The 26,519-nt window shown below is 38.4% G+C and overlaps 1 protein-coding gene across 1 annotated transcript; it reads right to left on the bottom strand.

Moving 5' to 3' along the window:
- Positions 1 to 605: 605 nt before the first annotated feature.
- On the bottom strand, positions 606 to 26,291 carry desi2 (desumoylating isopeptidase 2). The gene is made up of 5 exons (XM_042502203.2): positions 25,667 to 26,291; positions 14,241 to 14,313; positions 13,956 to 14,049; positions 10,069 to 10,210; positions 606 to 6,120 (listed from the first exon to the last, which is right to left on the bottom strand). Exons 1-5 carry the CDS (start codon positions 25,712 to 25,714, stop codon positions 5,842 to 5,844), a joined length of 636 nt encoding a protein of 211 aa, XP_042358137.1. The 5' UTR covers positions 25,715 to 26,291; the 3' UTR covers positions 606 to 5,841.
- Positions 26,292 to 26,519: the final 228 nt, after the last annotated feature.

The following is a 26,519-nucleotide window of genomic DNA, read 5'->3' as shown; positions in this document are numbered from 1 at the left end:
GATAATAAAAAATGTGACAAGAAAAATGAACTAAAAAATAAAAGACAGAAAAAAAGTTAACAGAAAAAATAATAATCCCACAAAACGGTATTCAGAATTATTGTATGTATCAGAAATTATGTCAAAGTAAAAAAAAAAGAAATAAAAAGTTGTCTTAAAAAAGTACTTATTAGCATTTTCTTGTTTGTTTTTGTTTTAAACTTCTTTTATGCAAACTTAATTTTATTTTGTGACTTTAATTTCTTGCCAGTATTTTGGGTCATTGCCTATCTCTTACGTTCTTAAAAAGAAACAGTTTCCTCAGGTTTCAAAGGGTTAACAGAGAAATATAACATTGCTAGCTTGGTTGCTTATAATTCAAATGTTAATCAACATATTTCTCCACATTTAAAACTATTCTTTAAACAAAAAGTGCATTTCCTCTGTTGAATTTGGGTGCAAGGATTCAGCTCCTCACTCAACTGCCACAGCCTCAACATCCTGTGCAGGTGCAACTAAATTCCATGTGACAAAAAAAACAAAAAACAAACAGGTGGCTTTGCATTTTTCTGCGACAAAGAGAGTAGCATAACCAACATCAAAAATATCATGAGACAGCGCAGGAGTCACAGATTGTAGACTTTTCTTTAATAACTTTACAACAGGGTACAAATCGGGTCCACTCCTCTGAAGGCTTTGTGAGAGTTCGCTGTAAAAACAGCTGCAGTCAGTTTTTTGGGGTATGAACGACTGAGGTTTCCCAACTCCTGTTCACAGCACACAAAGTGGTGCAAATGTCCCACAAATAATCAGAATTATTATAATGAAAGAACAACTATATTTACTTAAAGAGACAAAAAGTTAGATGCGTGACAATTCAATGATATAGCTATCTTTGGCCTCAGTGATGGTGATTTATGGTACTTTAAATGACAAGATACGAACATAAAGTAACTATTTACTCCTTCAGCATTTGGCAGCTGGTGGATGATTAGTGTTTGATGACATAGGCCTACTTATAATTTGTCAAAACACTGAAATGATCTATAACAGCAGAAACGATCAGAAGCTATGAACGTTGAGGGAAACCTCAGTGTCTGTGTGGAGCACCACAGACAGGTAACAGTACAGATAACAGTCAGCAGAGGGCGCCGACATGAGCCGTAAGTGTGTGTGTCAGTGTGTGTCTGTGCATTAAAATTAAGGTTTACCTTTTCTTGTAACATTTAAAAAGTAACATTTCAAATGAAGTTCGTAACACAAACAACTTGAATCCTTTCACTCCAAATCACAAATATGCTGGTTTCATGAGAAATGTCTTCACTTTAACACTGCTTGTTTTATTTATTTGTTTAAAAAAAAAAAAAAACGTCTAGAAATGATATTTTTACCCACAGTTAAAATCAAAAATATCTGCAACTGCACCAAAATAATATTACTGAAAATATCCTAAATTTACCTGGAGGACAAAAAAGTTTACTTCTTTAAGAAAAAACAGAAAAAAGGAATCTCTTGAAAATGTGACAATATTTTTAACAGCAAAAGAAAAAAAAAAAACTTGGAGAAATTGCTACATTTGTTCTCTCTTGCAGAGTTTGTGTGTGTTTGATGTTTGGAAATTTGGCCCAGTTGGCAGCATGTTGATTTATAATACAAGTGGTCAAACACACTCACACATTCATGCACAGACAGGAAAACAAAAGAGCAGCACAGGCTCACATCCGCACATCCAGGTTTGTAAACAAAAGCTCTTTTTTATCAAAGAGAGGAGTATAAAACTGCACCGCCACAGTGCGCTCTTGTAAAGCTCTATGGAGTGACTACTGCATTAGAAAAAGCAACGACAACATAAAACGTGGGGTAAAAAAGTTAAAAGGATTATATTACAAAGCCTTTTAAAGTCCTGAGTTTATCGAACATAAACAAAACAGACATAAAAGGCCAGAGTCCATATATATATATATATATATAGCATGGAAATACATTAAAACAACCTTTTTCAGACAAAATGTGACAGTTTTCCTGTTTGTAGTCGAGTCCTCGGACTTCCAGCAAAATGACTGAGAAATATATTTCGACACATCCATTGTTCTTGTTTGGGACGATGCACATTATGCAGCATACATGTTGTTTTCTTAGACAGCGTATTGAAAAATGAGGTGCTCATCATTTGCAAAAAGCAGCATCTTTTTGTAAAGTGTAAAAATGATGCTGAGTACGTGATCACTTCAGTGAGTTTTAAGTACAAACCCTTGAAATAAAACCTAAAATGTGTTTGAAATTAACACCAATGTGCATCATCCCTCACCGGACGCAGACGTGAGGAAAATGACTGTCAGGAGGCTGATTGCAGGTCAGTTAAAGACGGTTTCTGTTCCCATTTAAGACACACTTTTTGAAAATTCCCTCTCTTTGCTTCACCTGCCTGTCGTCGCCAGACCGAGTGCCCCAGGGATGACTGGAAGTTTACCCTTTGAAATTTGGGAAAATTGGCTTGATTTCTTTCAAAAACATGGGAAGAAAGCAATGAGCGACTTCACAAGAGATGAACTAAAAACTAGCAAGAAATTAATAAAAGTGCAAGAAAATGACCTGAAAATTAGCACAAAAAAACCCAGAAGAAAACAACTAAAAACTATGGAAAAGTAAAACAAACAAAACAACACAAAAACAAGGAAAGGACCTGGGGGAAAAGTGCTTAAAAATTATAATAATTCTGTAAAATAATTTTAAATTTATTATTATAATAATTTAAAAATAATGATAATTTCACATAATATTTGGGACTTTTTTCCCCTAGTTTAAAAAAATAAAATTCAAAATCTAATAATTTCTTGCAATTTGAAGGACATCTCTTGTCAAGTTGCTCATTGCCTATTTTTTTTTTGTTAATCCAGGTTTTAAATAGTTAACGTCACCCTGGTTCCCTCATCAAAACGCCTGTGGATTTTTTTCCATTGGATTTTGGATTACTGCAATTAATAAGCTCTGTGGCAAATAAACATTTGTGATACTTATATATGTTTTATATATGTGTATATATGTTTTATTCAGAAAGATAATTTTCACAAATTAACACCCCCTTTAGGATTTTTGAGGCCTAAATGCAATCACCAAAGTAAAAAGCTAACACTAGGCTATAAACGAACTACACTACGGTCGCATAATTTAACATCCATCCCACAATGAGGCTGTTAAACTGTGTTTGGCCTGATGACGTTTTGTACTCTCTTTTAGCCACTTGATAGCAACCACATTATTTAACCCTCCGAAACCTACACAAATTGGCTTGATTTCTTCCAAAAACATGGAAAGGCAATGAGCAAATATGAGCAAGAAATATTTTGGTTTTTAATTACCTAAAAGTAAGAAAAAAGTTAGAAAAACAAACTAGAAAATGACTAGAAAATTTATATTTCTGAACATTTTTTTGCCTAGCTTTTATAAAATATGATTTTCTCAATCTACTAATTTCTTGCAGTTTGCAGAGCATTTCTTGCCAAGTTGCTCGTTGCCTTTTTTTCCCATGTTTAAAAAAAAATCAAACAAATTTGCTCAGGGTTTAAAAGTTTAAAAAGGTGTTTAAACACAGCACAAAAAAGTGATGTTGATGCAGGTTTCAAAGGGTTACGACACATAAAAGCTTCAAAGTTCACAAGTGGGGTATTCACTGACCTGTTTTATGCCGTAGAACAAAACATGAAAGTGACCTTATTTCAGACATTGAACCAAAAACCCATTCAGAAAATCCATCGACACGAGGGAACCAGGAGGCAAAAAAGGCAAAGTTATTTCCATGTTTTCGGACTCATTCCTGAAGCACTCTGTTTATGCAGATTACAAACCGACTGACTTCATGTCCTGAATGTAAACTTGAACCTTGAATTACCTCTGGTACAGACGAAATGTTTTGCTTTACACAAACTGAGACAACTGGGAGCAGTCCAGTACAACCAGTCTTCTGCTGCTGGCCACTGAACACTTGTGGGTTAAGTACCTCGATCAAAGGCACCTTGGCAGTTGCTACTGAGAAGTAATTATTTTTTTCTTTTTTTTTTTTTCTGGTAACAAAAATCTCTGTGTCACTGCCTAAACCTATTTCTTAAAGTGTTTAAAGAAAAGAAATTAATATTATATTATTGGTGCTTCCTCATATTACATTAAGGGCTGATACATTTTAAAAATCTGCTTCATTGGGTTTAATTTACTCAGATCACACGTGGTTACCCCAGGTAGGATTTTAAGAGGTGCTACAGGTACCTGACAACCGCTGATCCTGATTTGACATCAAAAAGGAACAAATAAAAGGACCCGGGAAGCAAAAATGACCTGGAACTGAACCCGTCCAAGGTGTGTTAGATGATTTTCACCCCTTTAGACACACTGGTTCGGCTTGTTGTGTCTCTGTGGTGCTGAAGGAAAGTGATTGTAGTTCTGGCTAAAGTCAATCCAGCCTGCTGTGAGAGAAACGTAACAAAAGTCTGAGGTCCTGATGCACACACAGCACGTTGAGGCAAAGTGTGTAGATTCCACTTGCTGCTTTCACAATTTTGCCAGCCGAATATTTTAGCACATCACAATGACAGTTAAGATTCAGTGTAAACGTTTACCAGCCACAGATCAAATTATACCAGCGCTCTGCTCATTAAAAACTACAATCACAAAATGTTCCAGTGTAGAAACGTTTGCTTTTTTTATTTTATTTATTCATTTCTCTTCAGATGGTGTCACACTTAAGATGCTCATGATTTTTTTGTTGTTGTTAAAGATTATTTTTAAGGGCTATTGTCTTTATTATGCTCTAGGACTGGATTCGAACGGAAGACGCTGCCACGGACTGTGCTTATATGGGGCGCACACTCTACCAGGTGAGACAGAGGTCACCAGAGGATTCAGTGTCTTGATGTCAGGAAAAATGCAAATAAAATGGCTGAATGTTGAGACCATGGACACAAAAACAAAGCCAAAATATCCTGAACACGGGTGCAATCTTCCTCTGATGATGCACTGGTCATTTGGGGCCAGAGGTTGCCTAGTCAGGATCGGGAAGTGCAATCGGGATGTCTGGGCTTCACTTTTGGGTAGATGTCATGCCGTTTATATACAGTGATAAGTAGAGCTTTAATGTCCGCTACCTTCCCCAAAAACAGCTCACATTGTATTGATGTTTACCATGAAAGGGATCTTTGTGGTTTACTCACATTACAGCAGAAAAACAAGAGTCTTGAGCTGTGTGCTACAGTTTGAAGGAGTTAAACTATCCAGTATTTCACAAGAAAAAAAGGCAAAAATTACTCACAAATGCTTGTTACATGGTAAAATAATTTTGGAAACTTCTGAACATCTAGTGTTAATTATATCAGATTTTTAAAGGACATTCCTTATAAACTGACGCAAAACCTTCTTTTTTAGCTTCGCTCTCACTGGTTTCCACTACAACAAGGTTGGGATGAGCACCATCTACCAACTAGCTGCTGGTAAAATCTGAATGTGGCTGGTAAATTTTTCAAACACTCTGAAGCGTAAACAACTCACGATGCTTCCATTCTGCCCTGCAGGTCGGCTGGCAAAATGATGACAGACTGGAGGTAAATAGACTGGATTTCAGATGGGATGTTGGAATCCATCAGCCACGTTCAGAGAGACGATCCTGCCTTTGTCAGCACCAAGAGTTCCTTCGACGGCTCCGGATCCCTGCAGAGATCTGGCCGACATTTTTACCAAGGAGCAGGTAGCAGTTCAGCGCCTCGTTTGAGGACGGTCTGGCAGAACTTTTTGCTGACTCATCAGCTGCTGCAGGTTTTCTGTCACCTCACAGTCTCTTTGTCCTGCCCCGATGTCTCCCGGTGGACATCGCAGCCTCTACCGGCGGGGCTGGTGGTGGCGGGAATGGCGAGGCAAAGAGGAGGGGCTGGAGGAGGATGAGGGTGAGCAGGGCGACATGGATGCCAGGGAGGCTGTGGCAGCGGCGTCCTCGGCCTCCTCCAGCTCTCCTCCTCCGTGGAGCTCCTGGCTGACGCTGGACTGTAAGGCAGCCGGGGTCAGCCACTCTTTGGGCAGGCAGCTCTGGAGGAATGGCACGCAGGAGCTGAAGTAGGCCAGGCGGTTGACCCAGCGAGGGATTTCCCTGCCGCACAGGATCTGAAGAGTGGAGACAAAGGAGGAGAGGACGGATATTATTGTTTTTATATCAGCTATTACAAGCTTCTGCAGTTTAATATTATTCATTTTTAAAGTCTGTTTATATAGTGCTTTTATCATATTCATGCACTCATTAACACGCACCCAGTTTATCTGTCCCACAAATGAAACACAGTGGGACTGTATGTATATATCTATACATATTTGTTGTTTTTCTTTGTTTGTTTGTTTTTCATTGAAGCATTGTAAAAACATTATGTGGATATAATTATATAAGTAGCTGCTGTTGTTACAGCGGCAAATGGAGAGCTAAATTAACAAAACTAAACTACACCTGAGATTGGGTATGAATTTTATGAACAAATATTTCTGTGGGGAATCAAATCTTAGATACCTTTGGTAGCCTTTTTGTGTTATTGTGTTTGTTGTTTTTTGTATTTCAATAATAGGTATATTTTTGTTTAATGAAATACACGCACAAAATCCATGCATTTACTCCTCTTTCACTGTAAATTATTTCCAGATTTTTCTCACATTGTAACAATACCAGTTACAACAAAGAAAATGTTTTAAAAAAAGAGGTTTTGTAAAGCAGTTTGGTAACAAAGAAGGTGACTGTTGGAGCTTCAGACATAAACTAAAAAACTAACACAATGTTAAGCTTGAGGGCAGCACATCAATGAAAAAAGTGACACATTGTAGGGGGATCTTTTTCAAAAAACATTTGATTCTTCTGTTAATAAAGTCACATCTTTGTATATCAAACAAAAGATCTAATTAAATGTTAAAATAAAATTAATTTTCTGTTCATTTCAGTGTGTTTTACTTTTTGCTTTGCTCTCTACACCAAAAGGCTTTTGTGCTTTGCATATTATACTCTTCTTCCTGGTTTGTTCGTGTTTTCTAGGTCAGACGACATCTGAGGGGGTAAACAGAGTGTTTCCCTGTATAGCTGAGCTCGCTGTGGAATAAATTTGAAACAATGAATGCTTAACTGGAAAATACATCCTGCTATTTTCTTGTGATGTGAAAAATGTCTGCAACTTCCTGGAAACCTTATTAAATTTCCCAACTTTCAATGTCTCAAAAGAAAAAAAAAAAAACGCAAGACATTCTAGAAACTCCATGACCTGTGACGAGAAAAAAACTCTGCCTTTATGGCGACAAATTCTTCTACTGTAACTAACCGCTTGTGCAGGAGTTGGTCTAGTTTGAGGAAGACCTTTCAAGTCTCTGGTGTATTTCTCTCTCACCTCCTTCCCTTAACAGACTAGACAACATGCAGGTACAGGCAGATACACTGTCAATGTGAGGGCTAATTATCCTCTCTTTGCTTAATCAGTGCTGTTTACAGCATTATGGGGCGAGTGGCTTCCAAAACAGTCAGAGTGTTTCCCACTCAAAGTGCTTAATGGTGGGTTTTTTTTAAAAAAAAAAAAAAAAAAAAAAAGAAAACATTTGCAGAAGCTGCTGATAGGTCGTTTTATAGGATGCAAAGGGAGACAGGGACAGTTGATTTGCTTTTGATCTACAAAACTGTCTTACAGAACAGCTGATTTAGTGCCATGTCAAATGCAGCCAAGACACGATACTAGAGCGTATACTTTCTTTAAGCTGCAGCAACTTTCTCAGAGATGAGTGTGTTTTGACAGGAAGAAACCCAGGCTCTCTGACATGCAGATTGCTCTGACTTGTCCCAACTACACAGATGATCCCGCAGATGAGCACAGCATAAACTAGGAGGAGCAAGCAAAAATCTGCGAGAAAAGAAAGGGCTAATCTTTTCTAAAAAATGACCTGGTGGAGTGTTTGGCTAGGGATTGTAGGAAGCACTCAACTGACACACAACTGAAGTCTGATTAACTGAGAATGATAATGATGATAATAATAATTATAATATATAGTAAATTCCACTTCCCATGTCTTCCATCTCTTATTAAGACATTTAAATTTTAGACATTTTATACATTTGTATAACAATTCAGGCTTTATTTTAAGATTTATGAATTTAATGCCTCTTAAGACTGCTTAAGGATCCAGGGGAACCCTTGAAAATTTAAAGGGGGTGGAAACTCCAGCAACACTTTGAGTATTTAGAACAACTCTATTGCAAGACACACTCGTTTGGGATTGTGGCCTTCATCAGGGTTTAAGAAAAGGGCAAGATGGCAGTGAAAGAGATTCAAAGTTCTTCTTCAATCTTTCTAAACCCTTTCTGCATGCATCCATGCATCCATACATTTTCATCCGCTTATCCAGGGCTGGGTCGCGGGGGTAGCAGGCTAAACAAGGTATTACCCAGCAACAGTTTCCAGCTTGTCCTAGGGGAACCAGAGATGTTCCCAGACCAGATGAGATATATAATCCCTCCAGCGTGTTCTGGGTCTGCCCCAGGGCCTCCAGTTTGACATGCCCGCAAAACCTCTAATGGGAGATTCAGATGCCCGAACCACCTCAAATGGCCCCTTTCGACGCTGGCAACAGCTTTACTCCGAGCTCCCTCTGGATGTATGAGCTGCATTCATTGATTTTTTTTGTCAATAGGAGAGCGGTGCAAGAAGCTGAAAACATAACATTTTTATTTCATCACCTTATAAAGTTGACTCGTGTACACATCTCGCAGACATAGATAAACAATCATTTGGGGATGAGTTTCTGGCCAGCAACAATATTATCTCCTACTTTAGCTCTGTTTTGCTCTTTATAAACTCCATCAAAACTTCAGCTGCTAAATATCCTACTACGTTCATGAGCTAGTCACTGACTTTGTCTGTGTGCTGTTTGGTAATGGGCAGGTAGCCGATGACGGTGCCGATGACGCTGAACCAAAACAGTAACTTTGTGGACCATAAAACCAAAACAATAAGCTTAAGTTTTGTTGTGACCTATTCTCCCTAAAATCTTAGTTTACTAAATACTTCAGTTCGTGTTATTTAATGTTATGATGCTTTAGTGAACTATTCACAATGTAGTTATTGACTCTTGACCCCATGAAATCAGAACCATCAGTGTTAGGGTCTGTCTGAGAAAAAATTTAAATTTTGTTTTATGTTTTTTAATTTTCACCTATTTCAGTGACTGTTTATGAAGCTTTGTTAGCCTAAAGTTCCTGTCAGTTTTCCCCAAAAAACTCAAAGATTATACTGATGAATTGTGTTATTGTTCTATAGACAGACTGACATCTTCAGAACTGTGGGGTTTTTTTAGGACAAATTTATATTCTACAGGTTCTAAGCATTTTTGTGTTCAATGTCTTGCCCAACACAATCACATGTGGACAAGAGGAGCTAGTGATCGACCCACTGACCCTGTGATTAGTGGATAACCTGCGCGCCGCCTCTCAGATGAACAGCGCAGCGTACAGATAATCTACTTACATAATAAGACACAGACAACATGTGAACAGGGCACAGTTTGTGGATTTGCTTTTCAAGAAGACGACTGACATCAGGTCACGCACATCAAATGTTCTCTCTGGAGAACTAATTGTTATGCTTGATCTTTCAAAGCTGCAACAGCCATCCGCGTGTGTGTCTGTGTCTGTGTGTGTGTGTGTGTGTGTGTGTGTGTGTGTGTGTTTGCCAGCTGGCTCTGCATGTCTAGGCTTGTATCAGTGTGTCTTAATCCCCATCTCAGTGCTAGATGCTAACTGTAAGACTCCCTGTTCATTAGTCACACCAGGATAAGCCGATTGCACGTATGTACACACAGACACGCAGACACACAGACACACAGACACACAGACACACACACACACACACACACACACAGAGCAGGAAAGATGAAGCAGTCAAGAAATAATTATTTAACCTAGTGTGTTGCTTTTTTCTGCACCTGATAAACGCAGTTGAACAGCCAAAACGGTGCAGAGCTGTGTGTGTCCAAACTTAATGCAAACATGACATTGTGTTTGTTTGTTTGGGTGTGTGTGTGCATGTGCATGCTTACCTCTGACAGTGCTGAGGAGAAGTGGTTGCAGTTCTTGTGCATGAGGTGGTAGGCGTTGCCTTTGTACTCCTTCCCCATCTCCTCCACGATCCGCTCCACATCCTCCTCTGTGAAGTCGGTGCTGCCCAGGACTATGGCTTCTCTGCAGAGATGACAGGGTGCAGATGCAGGTGTTACTAGACTTCATTACTCATTGACAGAGAGTTAAGAATGACTTACAAGCATTTTGTTTAAACCTCTTTTGTGTGACAAATCAGCCTCATGCACAAATACCTTGTACAAACAGATTTGTTTGAATGATTAAAGAGAATGAGCCACTCACTGTTTTTTTCTCCTATTTAACAAAATGTAGAAGTGGTTCTGTAAAAAGCTGGGTCAAAGCTTTTTGTGGCTTGCCAGCTATTTTCTCAACACTGCAGTGTCTTAATGCCTTAATCTGGATGAATTAGGATTTTAGGCAGTGCTTTGAATTTAGTTAAGTGTATTAGCATGCTAACATTTGCTCTGGCATCAAATACAATTTATATCTGTCGCAAGCTATTTGGTCATGAACCTTCTGTTCATAAGGGACAAACATCCTCTGATCCTCTGGGGACCATGAATGCAAGCACCAAATTTTATGAAGGTCAGTCCAATACTTGTTAAAGAAATATATATTTTGGTGGACTCACAGTATGACTGGCCATCCACAGAGCCAAGCCGCTTGCTGCTAAATTGGCATGTGATTTGCATGCTAGATCTATTCAGTGAGGTGTCACAACTTTCCACCTGGATTCACCTGGTTTGTGCCTACAAAAGGGTAGACTGTGCACACAGTTTTAGTTACTGTTTGTGAACAGTATCATCAGTGAAAGTAAAAGCCAAACCCAGCTTTGTGCGCTTCCTGTTTCACTATATTTACATTTTTGTTCAGTCCTATTTCTACAATCTTTATAGCGTCCTTCGGATGTTTGCTGCTTACAATCTGGCACCTGGTTGCTACCTTTTATAAAGTGCCCAGGAACGTCCTGCGCACAGGAAATAACAAGAAAATCAGAGGGCAGAGCTCTGCAGATAAATCCACAGTTATAAGTGATCATTGAGAGGGATTACTTTTGTATGAGAGAGCATACATCAGTTTTTAGGGAAATCCTCCATAACATATCACTAACGTTTAAAAAAATAATAATATCTTGCATTTGGCAAAGAGACACCACAGTGGGTGATATGCAGGCATTTGTCCCAGATGATCCATACTTTTGTTCTAGTGGCCTGCATGGAGACAGCAAGTGTGTCTGTGTCTGTGTGTGTGTGTGTGTGTGCCGGAGTCTGTCTAAAGCTACAGGGCACATCAACTAGAGCAGAAGTAATACACAGCAGCACAGGGTAGCTGCACACACACAAACACAGACCCTGGGCTGATTCTGGGAATCCAAAAAACGTATTGAACTGACTGGATGCTTTCTCGTCTCACCACCACAACATACTCACATTTAGCTGCAGCAAAAATAAGACAAAATGGCACCAAAACAGCAATGATGTGAGAGGAAAATCACACATTTACAAGCCCTTTAAATTCTGCAGTTAAAGAGAAATCAACTTTATTTTTAGTTTAATACCTTCAATTAATTTCCTGAAAACATACACTGGACTATCCACAGTAAGGTTTTATGGATCTAAAATTCATGCAACTTCTTTTTCTCACCTCATCGGCTTTTATGCAAAATCAAGAAATACTGCTAATATACTGCAGTCCCCTCTCACAGCATAAACAGAACATCATAAGCTTTACAAACATATGCATTATTGCTCGGATACTGTACTGGATTGCATTACAGGTGCAAATGTTTGTAAAAACTGGTAATTTTAAGTTTCATGCAACAATGTTTTTTCTCAGTTTTGCTTTTTTTCTCCATGTCAAAGTTACGGCATGCAGTATCACATGAAGACCGAGCAGAAATTACACTTTTTTCTCTCACTCTCTTTCTGTCTGTCCGAGACAAGTCAGCTGCCCTGAACCATGAGCAAATAGTGTGAAATCATGAAATCTCTGTCACATGCTGTCCTCTCCTCTCCATACATGTATTTTTTGTTTCATCTCTCTGTCCTACAGTAGCAATAATAACTAGAAGCCCTCATTACGGGCACATCCCAGCTCACTGACTGACTGGTTGACTGGATACACAGAATAGACTGGAATCTTAATAAATTAATGATTCGCTAACAGAGTGACTGTTGGACGATGATTATTTGACTGAGGGTCAAATCATCGTCATCACCTCTTTCGTAAATTTGGTTTAGAGGACAACTCATGACCCAAACACTAATAAAAGTTTACGGTGCTTGGCATCAAAGTGTTTGTGTGTTTAATTGTGATGCTGAGGAGACTTTCAGACAGGCTGCCTGCACAGTTCATAACTGTGTGAATGACGAGATTACTCAGTATGTTAACATGCACCAGATTTCTAAGAGAAACTCAGGTAATCTGGGAACGTGAGTAAATGCTCTGAAGTTAATGTGTAAAACTGTGATACAGCAGGCCAGTAGTAAGGCTTTTCCCCTCCTCCTGACCTTATTTTGGAAGCCTGGCTTTCTTATTTTAACTGTATTTGTGACAGAAGATGCTGTTTCCTGCATTTTTTTCAATATGGGGGAGGAAAAAGAGGCCAGACAAAGCACAGCTCTACCTCACGGCGTCAAACAGTCTAAATTCAGTCACATGTTTTTGTGGCGGAAATGTTTGGACTTCTAGAGGCTACTTTGTTAGTTTCAGTTTTTGGCAGACTTTGGAATGACTTTAAACATGAGGACAAGTGTAATTATTTCTCCTTTAATACTTCTGACCTGCCATCTTGGGGATACTTTTCCTGTCTGAGGTCTCTTGCACATGTGTACATGTAAAAACCCCATTAGAAACCCTGTTACAAGCACACAAGTCAAGAAATCAGCTTTCAGCAGAGATTCTAGCCAGAGAATCATCCAACCTTTTAATCTGACATGGAAAATGGGTTACTATTTCTCATGATATTAACTGAATCACCTTACTGCAGAAATCAGACTGTAACACGGTTACATAAGTAACATGTAAACACATCAACTAACAAGTTCAGTGATGGATGAAGCAACTGACTCTCTTGCTGAGCTAAGAAGCTCAACTATCCCACTAATTAACTGACAATGGTTATTAACTTTCAACACATCCAGCTGTATGACAGACTGACTGTGTGACTCATGATATGCACATCTAACACTGACTCACCATAAAACAGATTGACTGGCTCAATATCTGACTTGCTCTCTGGCTTGTTGTAAGCTGTCTGACCAGTTGCGGACAGGCTGGAGCATTGACTAAGCAGGCAGGCTGCTGCATGCACATTTGAGACACCGGGAACTAGAACTAGGGATCGACAGATTATCGGCCTGGACGATTACTGGGGCCAATATTTGGGATTTTGCTGATTATCTGTATCAGTTTTTTGTTTTAATGATCACTGATAAAATTAATTAATTAAAAAGTGCCAAGAAATTATCAGCATGGGAGCAACTTTAACTTTGTAAAACCTCAGGGAATTGTTTTTATTTATTCACTGACTTTATAAAAAAAAGTTGCTGGGTACTTGCTGTATATGATGTTGAAAGTTCCAGTTTTGATTAAACATTTGCTAAAACGAAGTCTGGTGTTAGAGTTTGTTATATTCCAAATTCTAAGTATTTACAGAAAAACTTTTATTTTTATTGTAAATTAATATTGGTTCCAAATATCAGTTATCAGTCTCATTAACTACTAGTAATCGATATCAGTATTGGCCCTGAAAAAACAATATTGGTCGACCCCTGCTAAGAGCACATGTACATCTGCAATATGTCTGCAATTTGATGCACATAAACACCAAATATCTCATACTCACTTGAACTTAAAGGTCTCGCCGAGTTCGGTTGCATCGCCTGGTGTAATCTCAAAGATCCCTGAGAATGGGTACGGGTGTCCGCCATAGGCAAACTCTAAACACACACACACACACACACAAAACATGAAAACATGAATACAAACCAGTCTCATGCAATAAGTCTATCTGATCAAAATAGAAACAGCAGATAATCTTAGTCAAAGTGTAAATAAGGCATCCTTTCTGAAATGCAATCCACAGGAAGTCACCTGATCCATGTGGTGTCATATTTCTGGGTAACCTTACCTCTTCCATAGATCTCAATCCCTGAGTGAAAGACTCCGATGCCCAGAGTGCTGGTAAACTCATTGATCCAGTACTAAAGACAGAAAGAGACAAAGAAAAAAGTGTCCAAAATAGCTTTATTTATTGCTGCTTTTTGACACATGACGCATTCAGCCAACATTAAGCAGCTTAGGTCTGCAACTATTCTGTACTATCATTTTTTCAATTAACCTCTTTAGTCTATAAAATTTCAGAAAATGGTGACGTCCATCACAACTTCCTGGAGGCCAAAGTGGTGTTGTTGAGTTGCTCTATTTGTCTTAACAAGTCTAAAATGCAAACTAATTTTGATGTAAAAGAGAGAGGAGGAGAAAATCCCAACATTTGAGAAGGTTTAACCAATAAATATTTAGTGTTTTAGTAATTTCAGTAATTTTTCTGTCAAGCAATGACTGAACTATTGTTGTTTGCACTAAAGCAGATCATCGCAGAGATAAAATTCTAATTATTTTCCTTTCAAAAAACATGACTCTTTCTGAAATGTATGATGTAAACTACTTTATCACTGCAGTTACACTACAGATTGCAGCTGAAGAGGCAATATGATCTATGAACCTCTCATGTTTACACAGTCCTTTATACACACACAGGCCCACATACAAACACAACAAAGGGCACACAAATCAATAATTGCAGCAGCAGTAGTGATGTGTGACATTACCATCCATCTTTCCAGTCATGTGTCTGTCTAACATCCTGCGGCTACAAGCTGATTGGCCTGGCTGTTGCTAGGCAGAGTTCGTTTGTGTGAAAAGATCTGTTATCAGAGGATGGAGCACGGAAATGTGAAGGTTGATTTTAATATCAGAGGATGCCAAATAATAACTCAGTAAATCTACAGTGAATTAGCATACACTTTTCTTACAGGTACCAAAATCACTCACAAAAACAATATTCCATATAAAATGTGTCTGTCTCAGCCGCCTTTCTACGCAAGCTGCATCCAAACAAAGAGTCATATGTTTAATGTTTGCAAAACGTTATAATGCCATGACATGGAAATATTGCGGATAATCCATATTTACTAATACATTATGTAAATAATTGATAGTTGAAGCCCTACCACCTAATGCATGATATTTCTGCATGATTGATGACTTAAAATATTTAGTAATTATCAAAATAATTTACAATTAATATTTTAAATGTTCATCTTTTTCTCACATCTTTTATTTTTCCTTCTTTTACAATCCCACTCTGCCACTGCACACCAGTTGTCCTACACTATGATCCTGAGAGGGACAATTTAACACCAAAGTGATCACAAATTACATGTTTTTTTCCCTTTTTTTGGACTGTGAATGGGCAGACATATCTCCTTGATGTTAAGAAACAATTTGCAAAGCATATGTAGCAGTCTGATAAACGCAGCAATCTATTAAAAGACTATTCGGGTACTTCCTGTGTAGTTTTAACCAAATACAGTATGTGGCTGCACACAATCAGCAGTGGCAGAGCTGGCCGTCATCTGCAATGCAAATTGTTCTCTCTGCAGATTGTCTGTAACAGTTAAAACACACTGTGCGATCACAAAAGGTAAGGAGGAGACTGTATCACCCTTTGGCTATTTGCATTGTGCTTCTGACAGAGCAGGTGTGATGAGTCAGTTATGGAAAGATACGTTTTTTCACCTTTTACTGTATTAATTCAGGGCACAATCGATTGTGAGCTCTGAACTACTTGTTGCACTTAATGTCAGGTAATAATAAACTGGTATTCAGGTTTATGTTGTTGTACTGATGGTAAGTAATGCTGGAGAGGTGTCACCTTTCTGACTTGAGCAGAAACACGAGGGGCAAATTGTGAAAGGTAACAGAGGAACGAAGGTGAGCAGTAGAGTAAGTTCACTGAATGGCTGAACTTTGACTGCTGTGAAGGATCATCTCTCTCAACGAAGTTCTAAGTCTCTGACAGTTTATTTTCATATTGTATATGGTTTGAATAAAAGTGCATGGAGGGCAATGGCAAACTGGATCACGGTACAGAAGGAAGCTTAGATCTATACTCATAAGCGAGAGGATGTACTTACATTAAGCTTCATTCCCACAGCACAAAAACACTTAAACTCAGGGACTGAGATCAGGCAGACTTGTGTGCTTCACTGGTGTGGAAATGAACTCAATCATTTATCCTGGTTTGAAAAACTGACATGCATGTTCTAATTTTGGTAGCAACGAGATATTAGTGTTGCCAAGTGAGGTGCATGCTTCCTTCTGCGCATCGATTCGGTTTGCGAGACTAGAAAGAAAATAACTCCTGCATGACACCTCACAGCAAGGTCTGTGGATTATCTTGCGTAACCGCGTCCTGATTTCTGGAAAGAGACACTGCTGTTGAATTTTTCAAATGCACTTTTTTGACACAAGCTGTGTGTCATTTAGTTCTATTATATTACTCAGAAAGCAGACATCTCTATGACCAACATCTCCAACACTGCAACTCACATCAAAACAATCTGGACTGATAGCAATACACAAGAAGAAAATACATATTCTTGGTTTTGGGGTGCACTTTCCTTTTGAAGGTCTCATGAAAAGAAACTCTTCCTGATGAGTAATGCCTCTTCAGCAGTGACCTCATGCAGCACTAGTGGGTGTAACTGAAGCTGTCTTTCTACTCCTCTATGAAGTCAAACTGCCTCTCTCCACATACTAACAGCCTTCTGGTTTACGCCTAACATCAACCCCTCTGCAATCTACCTCAACAAAAAATACACTAAGGAGACAATGATGCCTTTTCAAGACAGCTTTCATGGGAATTATTTGCTTTTTCTTTGTTGTATCACCACTTGGTGTGATTAATGTATTCTTAAATGCCAAACAACTACTGAAGAATAAGTCAGTCACACGGCTAATTGTAACCTTTTGCACAGAGGTCTTGCATTAAAAGACACACACCCTTTATCTTCTGCAAATGTATTTTTCTTCTCAAGTTTGAACACAACCCTCTGAGATTCTTCTGCAAAACTGAATCCTCTTCATTGCATTGATGCGCAAAACAAACAAGCATGACTTGGAGTCAAAGCAGGTAAAGGTGAGTCAGCTTCGTTGACTGCTCAGCTCTCCGCCTCCTCTTTCTCTTTTTCAGCAACAAAGGGAGGAAAAAAAGATGAATGTTGGCTCCATTTTTGGGTAACTGCATGTCTATTCCTGGTAATTTAAAATACTCAGTACACAGGCCTAATCTGAGTTTATTCAGGGTAATGATGACTTAATTTAGATTTGTATTTTTCATTCCTTGTTATTTTTATGTCATTTTGACAAAGGCAGTAAATTTAACATAAGACTGCTCAGCCAAGATGGTTTTCTTGCGCAACATCTCAGCCCAGTGTCTCCCGCTGTAGAGTATGTCTGTTTCCTGACCTACATAAGGTTGAAATGTTGCAAAAAAAAGCTACAGCACGAGTCAGCGAATGGCTTTACTTTAAGACAGAGAAAAGCTCCTTTCAGATCCATTTAATTGGACTTAAAAAAAATCTTTATCCCCCCAAGTTTTGTCCAACATCAAATCCAAATCCGCTGCCACTTATTATATTTTGGAACTGAGGTCAGCTGTCTTACTAAAGAGGGCCGAGTGTGCCATCACATTTGGATAAATCATATTGTTGGCAATTCCAGGAGGATCAACCTTTCACCACCTCACTGTGTAATTTCTAGTCATGTTTTTATCCACGGTTTTTCCAGTACCAATCAATTCTTATATCAGCCGATCTCATCTTAAGATTTTTTAAAGAACTGAGCAAAAACAGTATTATTGAATTGCTGCTTGAATCAGTTTGTGGTTGTTTCTCTGAGCCTAGTAACAATACCTAACTGTGTTTACAACGGCTGGTTCTCAGAGACTGTGCAGCAACCTCAGCTGCCGGCTTTTCAAAGTCTGCCCGCAAGTTCAGACACTGTGTATCAGCTTTTCCTCGGTGCTTCAAGTTTCTATCCAGGGCTTTTCCTAAGAAGCGAAAGCTTTAAGAGGATCCTGCTCAGAAAACTGACGACTATAGGAATCCACAACGGCATTTAAGTTGCAAAAGAAAACCCACAGCTACCAGAGACCCTCAAAGCCACAACAGACCTCACACAAAGAAAACAACATGAATACAAGCTAATTCTTCAGTTGCACTAACTTTAAATCCCTCTGAGTGGAGCGTCAGAGATGCCCAAACACGAAATAGCAAAAGCAGCCACTGGATGAGTCTTTCTATGTGTGGTAGAAAATATTTTAACTGAGCTTATCTGCTTTTTTAGTACGCTACTCCCCCTCCTCAGTGGTGCAATAAGACTATTATCTGAGCTCTCATTACTTCAAAGCTCGTTAAAACGAGAGAGAGCGGCTGAGTGTGTGTAAAAGCACAATGTGTGTTTGTGAATGAATTAAAGACAGAGTGGAGGGAAAGAGACAGATGACAGAGGAGAAAGTGGGTGAGGCTGCCTTTGTTTTTAATCATCGCACTCCAAAGTGTAATTTTCTGTGTAGGATTATAATCTCTGACAGTGTTAAACATAATAATAAGCAAGGAGATATGAAAGGTCTTCAGCTTTAGCGGGTAGATCACTGCTTTGGCACTCAGTAGCAGACACAAAGCAGACACATACGGACTGAAACCAAACTGAAAACACAAACAAGAAGGACACAGCTAACAGCCACGAGCTAAATGCTGGTACATTTTGTGCTGCAATTTATCGTCTGCTCTGCTTGAGTCAATGCTATTATATTTCTTAGCCTGACCTGGTTTTTTAATGTTAATCAAAAAGTTAATTTCGGTGACAGAAATGAAGCTAATGAAACTTTACATGTCATGAGAGCTGATTTACTTAAGTCATTCATCCTAAAACTAGAACAAGAAAGTGAAAATGTTATTGCTGTACTGTTGCTTAACTTATGAAAGCCGTAAAGTACGCAGGGCTATATCTGCCAGCAAATGTTCCAGACGTAAGATACCTATTTATTTTTGGCAAAGACAGTGCAAGGTGATACAGTCACCTTACAGTCTTAGAGTTTTGTTGCCAGTAAAAGTAATGCAAGACAAAGGTGAAGAGAATGAGCTTTGCATGATATTTCAAGTTAAGTACAATTTTGAATTAATCTCACACCTATGGTTTGCTTGTAATTGGACTCAAAGAAGAAAATAAAACTCATCGGCCACTGATAACTCACCAAGCAATGACTATTTTTAATCATTGATTGATCTGCCAATTTTCTTTATTAAATCAATTTAATTTTAATTCACTATTAGATAAAAGAAAGACAGGCAGCCTGTCTTAACAATTAAAAAGCAGGAACTGTCTAATGTCAGCATTTAAGCTTGAAAAAGACAAACAGATATTTGATTATCAGCATATAATTGCATTAATTATCTGCAGGCTGACCAATCACGTCATTATTTCAACTCTCTCTATAAGCCTTAGTGAAGTTTTGGGTGATAAGGATAAATTCTTCTACCATAGTGTGTATATTTTTTATAGTGATAACTCAATTGGCCACTTTATTAAGCACACCTGTACAATATAATGCAATCCTATTTAGATTTAGGTAGGCACTTATTTTAAACTATACAAGAAACTCAAAGATTTGATTCAAATACAATAGCTGTGACAGTAATTTTACCTTTACAACATTTATACTGTGCAGGTTTTAGTGACAGTGTTGGAAACTCAGTTGCTGATAGCTTTGCATTTGACTGCATTAGATTGTGCAAGTGTACCTAATAAAGTGACCACAAAGTGTATATCGTCATATAGTAAGATCTCTATCAACTCAATAGAGCATTTGTTTTTATGTAAACACAAACGTCAGCATGGCTGTTTTTGGCTTTTTGATTAGATTACATATCTGACATCAATGCAAAAATCATTTACATCCAAACTTGCGATAAAGCAGTGAATCATTCATTTGCAATAGTGTGCACAATGGCCGAAAACAACCACATGTATTGATAAGATATTAACCTCTGCATAATCAGAAAGTCAACAAATTGCTATAATCTAAAGCTATATTCAGTCTTATTACCAAACCCTAGACTATAGTACTATTTGACTTTCTAGCTGACTTCTGTGTTCAAGTATTGTGCAAGATGTTTGACATTAGATGTGTAGCGACTCCAAAAATGTGACCACATGATACTACACTAACAGTGAGTGCTGTAATGTCCCACAAATAGCACCACTGTACACTCTCTGACTTATTTCTCTTGTCTTGACACACGTTGTCTTGTGAACTACAAGGCACAAAAGAATAACTGAAATCGCTTATTGATCCAGAGCAGAGCAGCACCCACAGCCAAAACACAGAACCTGCTCTGCTGAGTATCTAGCTACGTGACACTATTAAATCCAATACCCTAACACACACACACACACATACAGAGATACAGTAAACCACAGTGGTGGTGACTGGCAGGCAGACAGGTGGTGTGCAGATAATACCGTCTCATTAGAGCAGCGTACTAAAGCACTCAGAGCTGCCCAGGAAATCCACTTAGCAGAGATGGAAGCGGGACGGCGGGGAGGACCTGACGGAGTGGGAACTGTGGAAGAAGAAATGGTGGTGGTGGTGGTGGTGGTGGTGGTGATGGGTGAGGGTTTGTACTCAAGTCTGCACAGATATTCCTGAAAGTCACATGACAGTATTGATCGTCATCATTGATCCTCAGAAAATGCAATTCGTCTTTTCAGCAGTTTTGAGTAAACCGTACAGGGCAGAAAGATTCACATTTTGCCCAAAGTGACAGATGCTCTCACTGTGCCACCATGCCGCCCCTCTGCCCCCCACCAGGCTGCACCTCAGTTACCGCTCGCTGTCACTGTTCATTACATTGTGTGAACATCTGAGATGGTGTTGGGGATCCTGCAGTGCGTGTTGTCACTGTGTTGACCTCTGTTGGTATCTCATCTCTACATTTTTCTGACCTCTGCTTAAACAAATAGTCACTCACCTAACTAGCCACTCAACTGGTTATTAAGCAAATAAATAAGTTTAGACTGTCAGATGACTACAATAACACACAGCTATAGAAATGCGCATTCCAGGTACAATAACATTGCAGGATGTACCATGTAGCATTGTTTTAAATAGTGGAGCTGAAATAGATAGGAAAGGCGGAGAGGGGGGACGACATGCAGAAAAGTGCAACGCCAAACCAGGGCCGCTGTTACGGACTCAGCCTTAAGTGCGTGGGATGTATGCTCTGCCAGGTGAGCTACTACAGCACCTCCAAACTATTCCTTTCACCCTTTAAAACCTGGATCGACAGGTTTCTTGTGCTGCATTCAGACACCTTTCACAAGCATTTTAACTTGTGAAACGTGAGCAGATTGGTTTGATTTCACTGAGAAACATGGAGGAAAAGGCAATTCGCAATTTGACAAGAAATGTCCAACAAAATGCAAGAAACTTGTAAAAACTTAAAAATAACAAAGAGGGAGATAGTATTATTAGATTTTTTTAAAGACGGGGAAAATATAAAGTTATAGCAATTATTATTATACATTTAAAATTATGTTTCACAAAGTAGTTATAAATAGATATTTTTCCCTATTTTTTTCCAGTTAATTTCGTTGTATATTTTAAATACATATATTTTTTGGTAATTTTCTTTTGAACTTAAATTTTTTTTTTTTTTCAATTTTTGGTTATTTCTTGTTCATTTGTTCACTGAGAATTTTTTTTCAGGTTTCAAAGGGTTAAGCCTAGATAGTCAAGAGTCAGAGGTGACCAACACTGGGACAAAATGTGAGTAAGCGACACCGTGACTCAACTATACAGTAAGCAAGTCATCCAGCACTCATATAATCACTTTAAGTAATCTTTATATTAAAATAAAAAAAAAAGAAAAATCTGGGCACCATTAACCCCCACTCTTTTGTTTTCTGTAAGTCAGTAAGCCAACCAGCGGACAGCAAGTCTACCACTCACGTTTCCTACAGCACTCATGTCAGACCAGCCTGATCAATAGACACAGGAAGTGTTTAAAGCCAAGCAGTGAATGAATGAATGGATCGCAGCCATCGCCTCACTGTTTTCAAAGAGCGCTACAAAACACCAGAGCAAACAAGCCAAAAATCTTGTTCCCACAGTCTCAAAACACCACAAATATGAGTGGATCTGCATGAACAAGCACAAACTACAAAGTGCCTCCATCTCTCATACACTCACATACTCAATACAGCATCAATGAATCAATGAGCAGAAAGCCCGAGAGCACCTGTAACTGGAAATCCAGGTTACGCATGTGTGTGTGTGTGTGTGTGTGTGCGTGTGTGTGTGCGTGTGTGTGTGTTAGATATGTATGAGTAGCTTTTGTGAGCCTTTGCGTGTGAAAGTGTGCCAAGGCCCCTGCAGCCGCGCACATGGATGGAAGTGAGACAGAGATAAAAGCTGCTCAGTCTTTACAGAGAAGAAACTAATGTGGACCACAAGTCAAGTGGAAAAATGAGGAAGTGAAAGACAGAGGGGGAGGAGAGAAGAAAGAGAGGGGAGAGGGGAAAGAAAAGGAGTCGAGGATGACAAAGATAGAAATAATGAAAGATATGAAGGAAAGTAGAGCGTGAATCAGTGGATGAGTAAGAAGGATGGAACAAATGCAGTAATTATGGCGATAAATATGAGCGGGAACAGTTAAAGCCTTGATTTCACACACTGCGTTCTGCTTCTATACATTATGTACACTTTACTCTACACCTTTGTACTGATACTCAAAGGGCTCTTTAATGATTCTGTAGCTCTCAATGTAATCCACTTAAAAACAGCCTTCAGCCTTGTGACCTCAGGCCTCACATGATATATTGACCATCAGCCAAACGGTAACACAACAGCAATAAATCAGATTAAAAATAGAAGTAAAATAGGAGCAGGAGAAGACAAGTCCTGTCTAGAAAGAGAGGATCTTCAGCCAGGAATGAAAAAATGTATCCGATATTTAGAGTGGTGAAATGAAATTAAGTGCGTTTACTCAAGTACTGTATTTAAGTATTAATCTGAGGTGCTTCACTTGAGAGTTTTCTTTTCATGCTACTTTATACTTTCACTCCACTACATTACAGAGGAAAATATTATACTTTTCACTCCACCACATTTATCTGAAAACTTTACTTTACAAAAATTGGGATTTTTGCATAAAAAAACATAAGAAGGGTTTATAAAATATGATGGTTTATTATAGACCTAAATTAAATTACCAAACGATTTACCCAAGTACAGCTGCCATAATTGGTTGAGTAATCAGTAGATTCACAGGAAATTAATTGCCAACTATTACGACAGACATTAAAGTCATTTTCTGTCTTCTTCTTTTTAATAATTTTGACTTCAGGAAGGTGTTTTTTTCTTTATTTTAAATTAGAGGGTTTTCTTTTATTTATTTATTTTTTCTTTCTTTCTAATTTTGAGTTTTACGTTTTTAGTTCTATTTTTTTAAATCATTTTGAGTTTTTTTTTTTAATACTTTTTGGTGTGTGTTTATGTCTGAATTGGCTACTTTTAATTGTAATAATTTTAGCACATTTTCCTGACTACATTTACTTACTTTTACTTGAGTACCATTTTCATTGCAGTACTTGTAGTTGTAGCAGAGTATTTTCACAAGGTGGTATTAGTTCCTTTACTTAAGTAAATGATCTGAATACTTCTTCAACCACTGAATATTTACAGGTATAGGGGTGTGAAAGGAAACAAAAACATGTGGATTTATAGAGAGGAAGAAAAGCCTGTTAAATGTATGACAAATTGTAGTTTTCCGTGCACATTATTCCAAAAACGCTGCCTCCGCCTGTTTTATAAAGTCTAACAAGACAATACCTATTGTTAGTGTAATCTGTCCGCCACAGGGAATCCATATCAATCAATGATTCATCAACAGATCAGTCAATGTCCAACCCCCTTCCCCACTGACTCACCCCTGCACTGTGACAACACAATGACTCAAATTCAACCGCTGGAAGAAAAAGAAATACATTTTCCCCCGGTAGAAATACAGTCTGGGTGAAACTGTCAGTTTAATAATGATAATAAGTTTATTTGTGTAGCACCTTTCAAAAGAAGATGTGAGAAAGTGCTTCATAAAAAAAGACAAAACAGCAAAAACAAAACCCCTTACTTTCACATTCACTTGCAGCTGTCATGTCTTCCTGTTTTCACCCTGAGTTAAGTGAAATCCTTGAAAAACAAGACTACAGTTTGTTCACAGACTGACGCTAAAAAGAAACGTTGAGTCCTTGGATCACCTTGTCTCTTGTCAATGTTTTACTTGAGCCACTATTCTGTTTTGACAACAGCAGTGTAGAAAGTCCAACAAGAACTATTTCACTGCACTCCTCATATGGCAAACAGATATTGTCAATGTTACATGTGTGTTTACGTGGCCCCATTATAGGAAAGACATTTTTAACTGGTGTCTTCTGATACTGTAGTGTTTTGTCCTGGTGTAATGTAACAAAGTTTTAAAACTTTGTGACAATACTTAAATATTTTTTGGTATCTCAGTATTTTTACTTTCTTTTGTCAACTTTCACTTTTACTCCAGCACATTTTCAAAATAAAATGTACATTTTAGTCACTTACAACAGAATAGGGAAGGAAATGATGAAGTGAAGACGGGACGGACAGTTTAGTGAGGGAATTGGAGGGAAGGAAAAACTGGATTTTTTTTCTTTAAATCCTGTTAGTTGTGAAAAAAAGTCATCTTTTCTTTAAGAGTAATTTACGCTCTAATTGTAAAGTGGTGTATGTTATGGAGAAATAAATCCAATAATTTTCAATATATTGACCACTTGCTTTTTTATTACCAGGCTTTACTTCAAATTTTTATATTTTAACAAATAAAAATTACTTTTGATTCTTAAGTACAGCAATCATCAGATACTTAAATGTTTTACTCCCGTAATATTTTAATAGGTGACTTTAACTTCAACCAAAGTCATTTTCTATGAAGATATCTAGACTTTTACTCAGGCGGCTCTCAGGTACTTCATCCGCCATGATGTTTTGCACTGAATACATCAACAAACAAACGTTATTTGAAGAGTGAATAGCCTTTATAGAAGCACCTTATGTAAAGAAAAGTTTTCATCTGATTCTGTTGTGACCCATTGTGTGTTAAGCTGGAAAACTATGGGAACAGCTGAATCGAAAGGTGAAATTGTATTAAAATGAGCAGAGTTAGGTACTGTGAATGTATACCGAATTGAAGCGTGGTTTACAATCATCTGAAAAAGATATTGAGTTTTTGATTTGTGTCTTTGCATGTGTGCTGACGACTAACGAAACATTAAATTTGACTTTTTTTTTATGAAGTTCGGCTTTGTGTCCCGGCATTGTTGACACAGAAAGATCAATAAACGACTGAAGCATAGTTCCTGGGAAAGTGATAAAACATCCATCTTTCTTTAAGCACTTACCATATCATAGACGTTCAGGATGATCGGCTCGTTTGCCATCACTGGCATCAGGCTTATCTCCCCCTACGTCCCTTCTTCTCTGCGGGTCTCCCTCCTCCGCACACCCCTCCGGAGCGAGATCCAAACTCTCTCCAAAAATAGACCTTACTCCTCCCCTTATTCCCAACACTTTCTCAACAAAATTTCAGCTTGATAATTCAATTTCACAACCTAGTGTAAAAAACGTTTGAGTTCCGTGGATATTTTTTACCGTCCAACATCTGACTGGCTTTGTCCAAACCTCCCCCCGTCACGGAGCCGCAGCGGCGGACAGATGAGACACTCGTCTTGTCAAAACCAACTGACTTGCTAAACCCGTTCAGCTACCGAGGTCGAAGTGAAAAAGCGGACTTTACGGAGGTTATTTTGTCTTCTGGGCCGCGAGTTGGCACTGAAAAATCGCAAATTCATTTTCTCAAACGAATTATTCAGCAAAATGACATAATGCTGAGGTATGAAAACGGGATTTTCTCCGTGAGAATGACTTGCTACTCCCTCATTAGCTAGCTAACGGTAGCGCTCGAGCTGGCAGCAGGATGCGACTGCTGCTGAGCAAACTGGACGGACGGTGAGAGTGGGCGAGCAGAGCGGTACGATCAGTCCGCACTCGATTAATCAACCTGGATGCTCCGAGCATTATGGGTAATGTAGTTATTGAATTAAAATGTACCAGCCATAGACTGTATATAGAGATTTATATATTTACATTTAAAATAAAATAAAAAATTAAACTAATTTATGTTTGTAAATTTATATATTTAAATATTTACATACAGTCTATGATATCAACCCAACAGCTTGCTGCACCAAAAAC

The sequence above is a fragment of the Plectropomus leopardus genome, chromosome 13 (genome assembly GCF_026936395.1).
Source record: "Plectropomus leopardus strain MGB_pleo_1.0 chromosome 13, ASM2693639v1, whole genome shotgun sequence".
Classification (NCBI taxonomy): Eukaryota; Metazoa; Chordata; class Actinopteri; order Perciformes; family Serranidae; genus Plectropomus; species Plectropomus leopardus.
The sequence above is the reverse complement of the archived record's forward strand: the minus strand, read 5'-3'. Positions and strand labels throughout refer to the sequence as shown.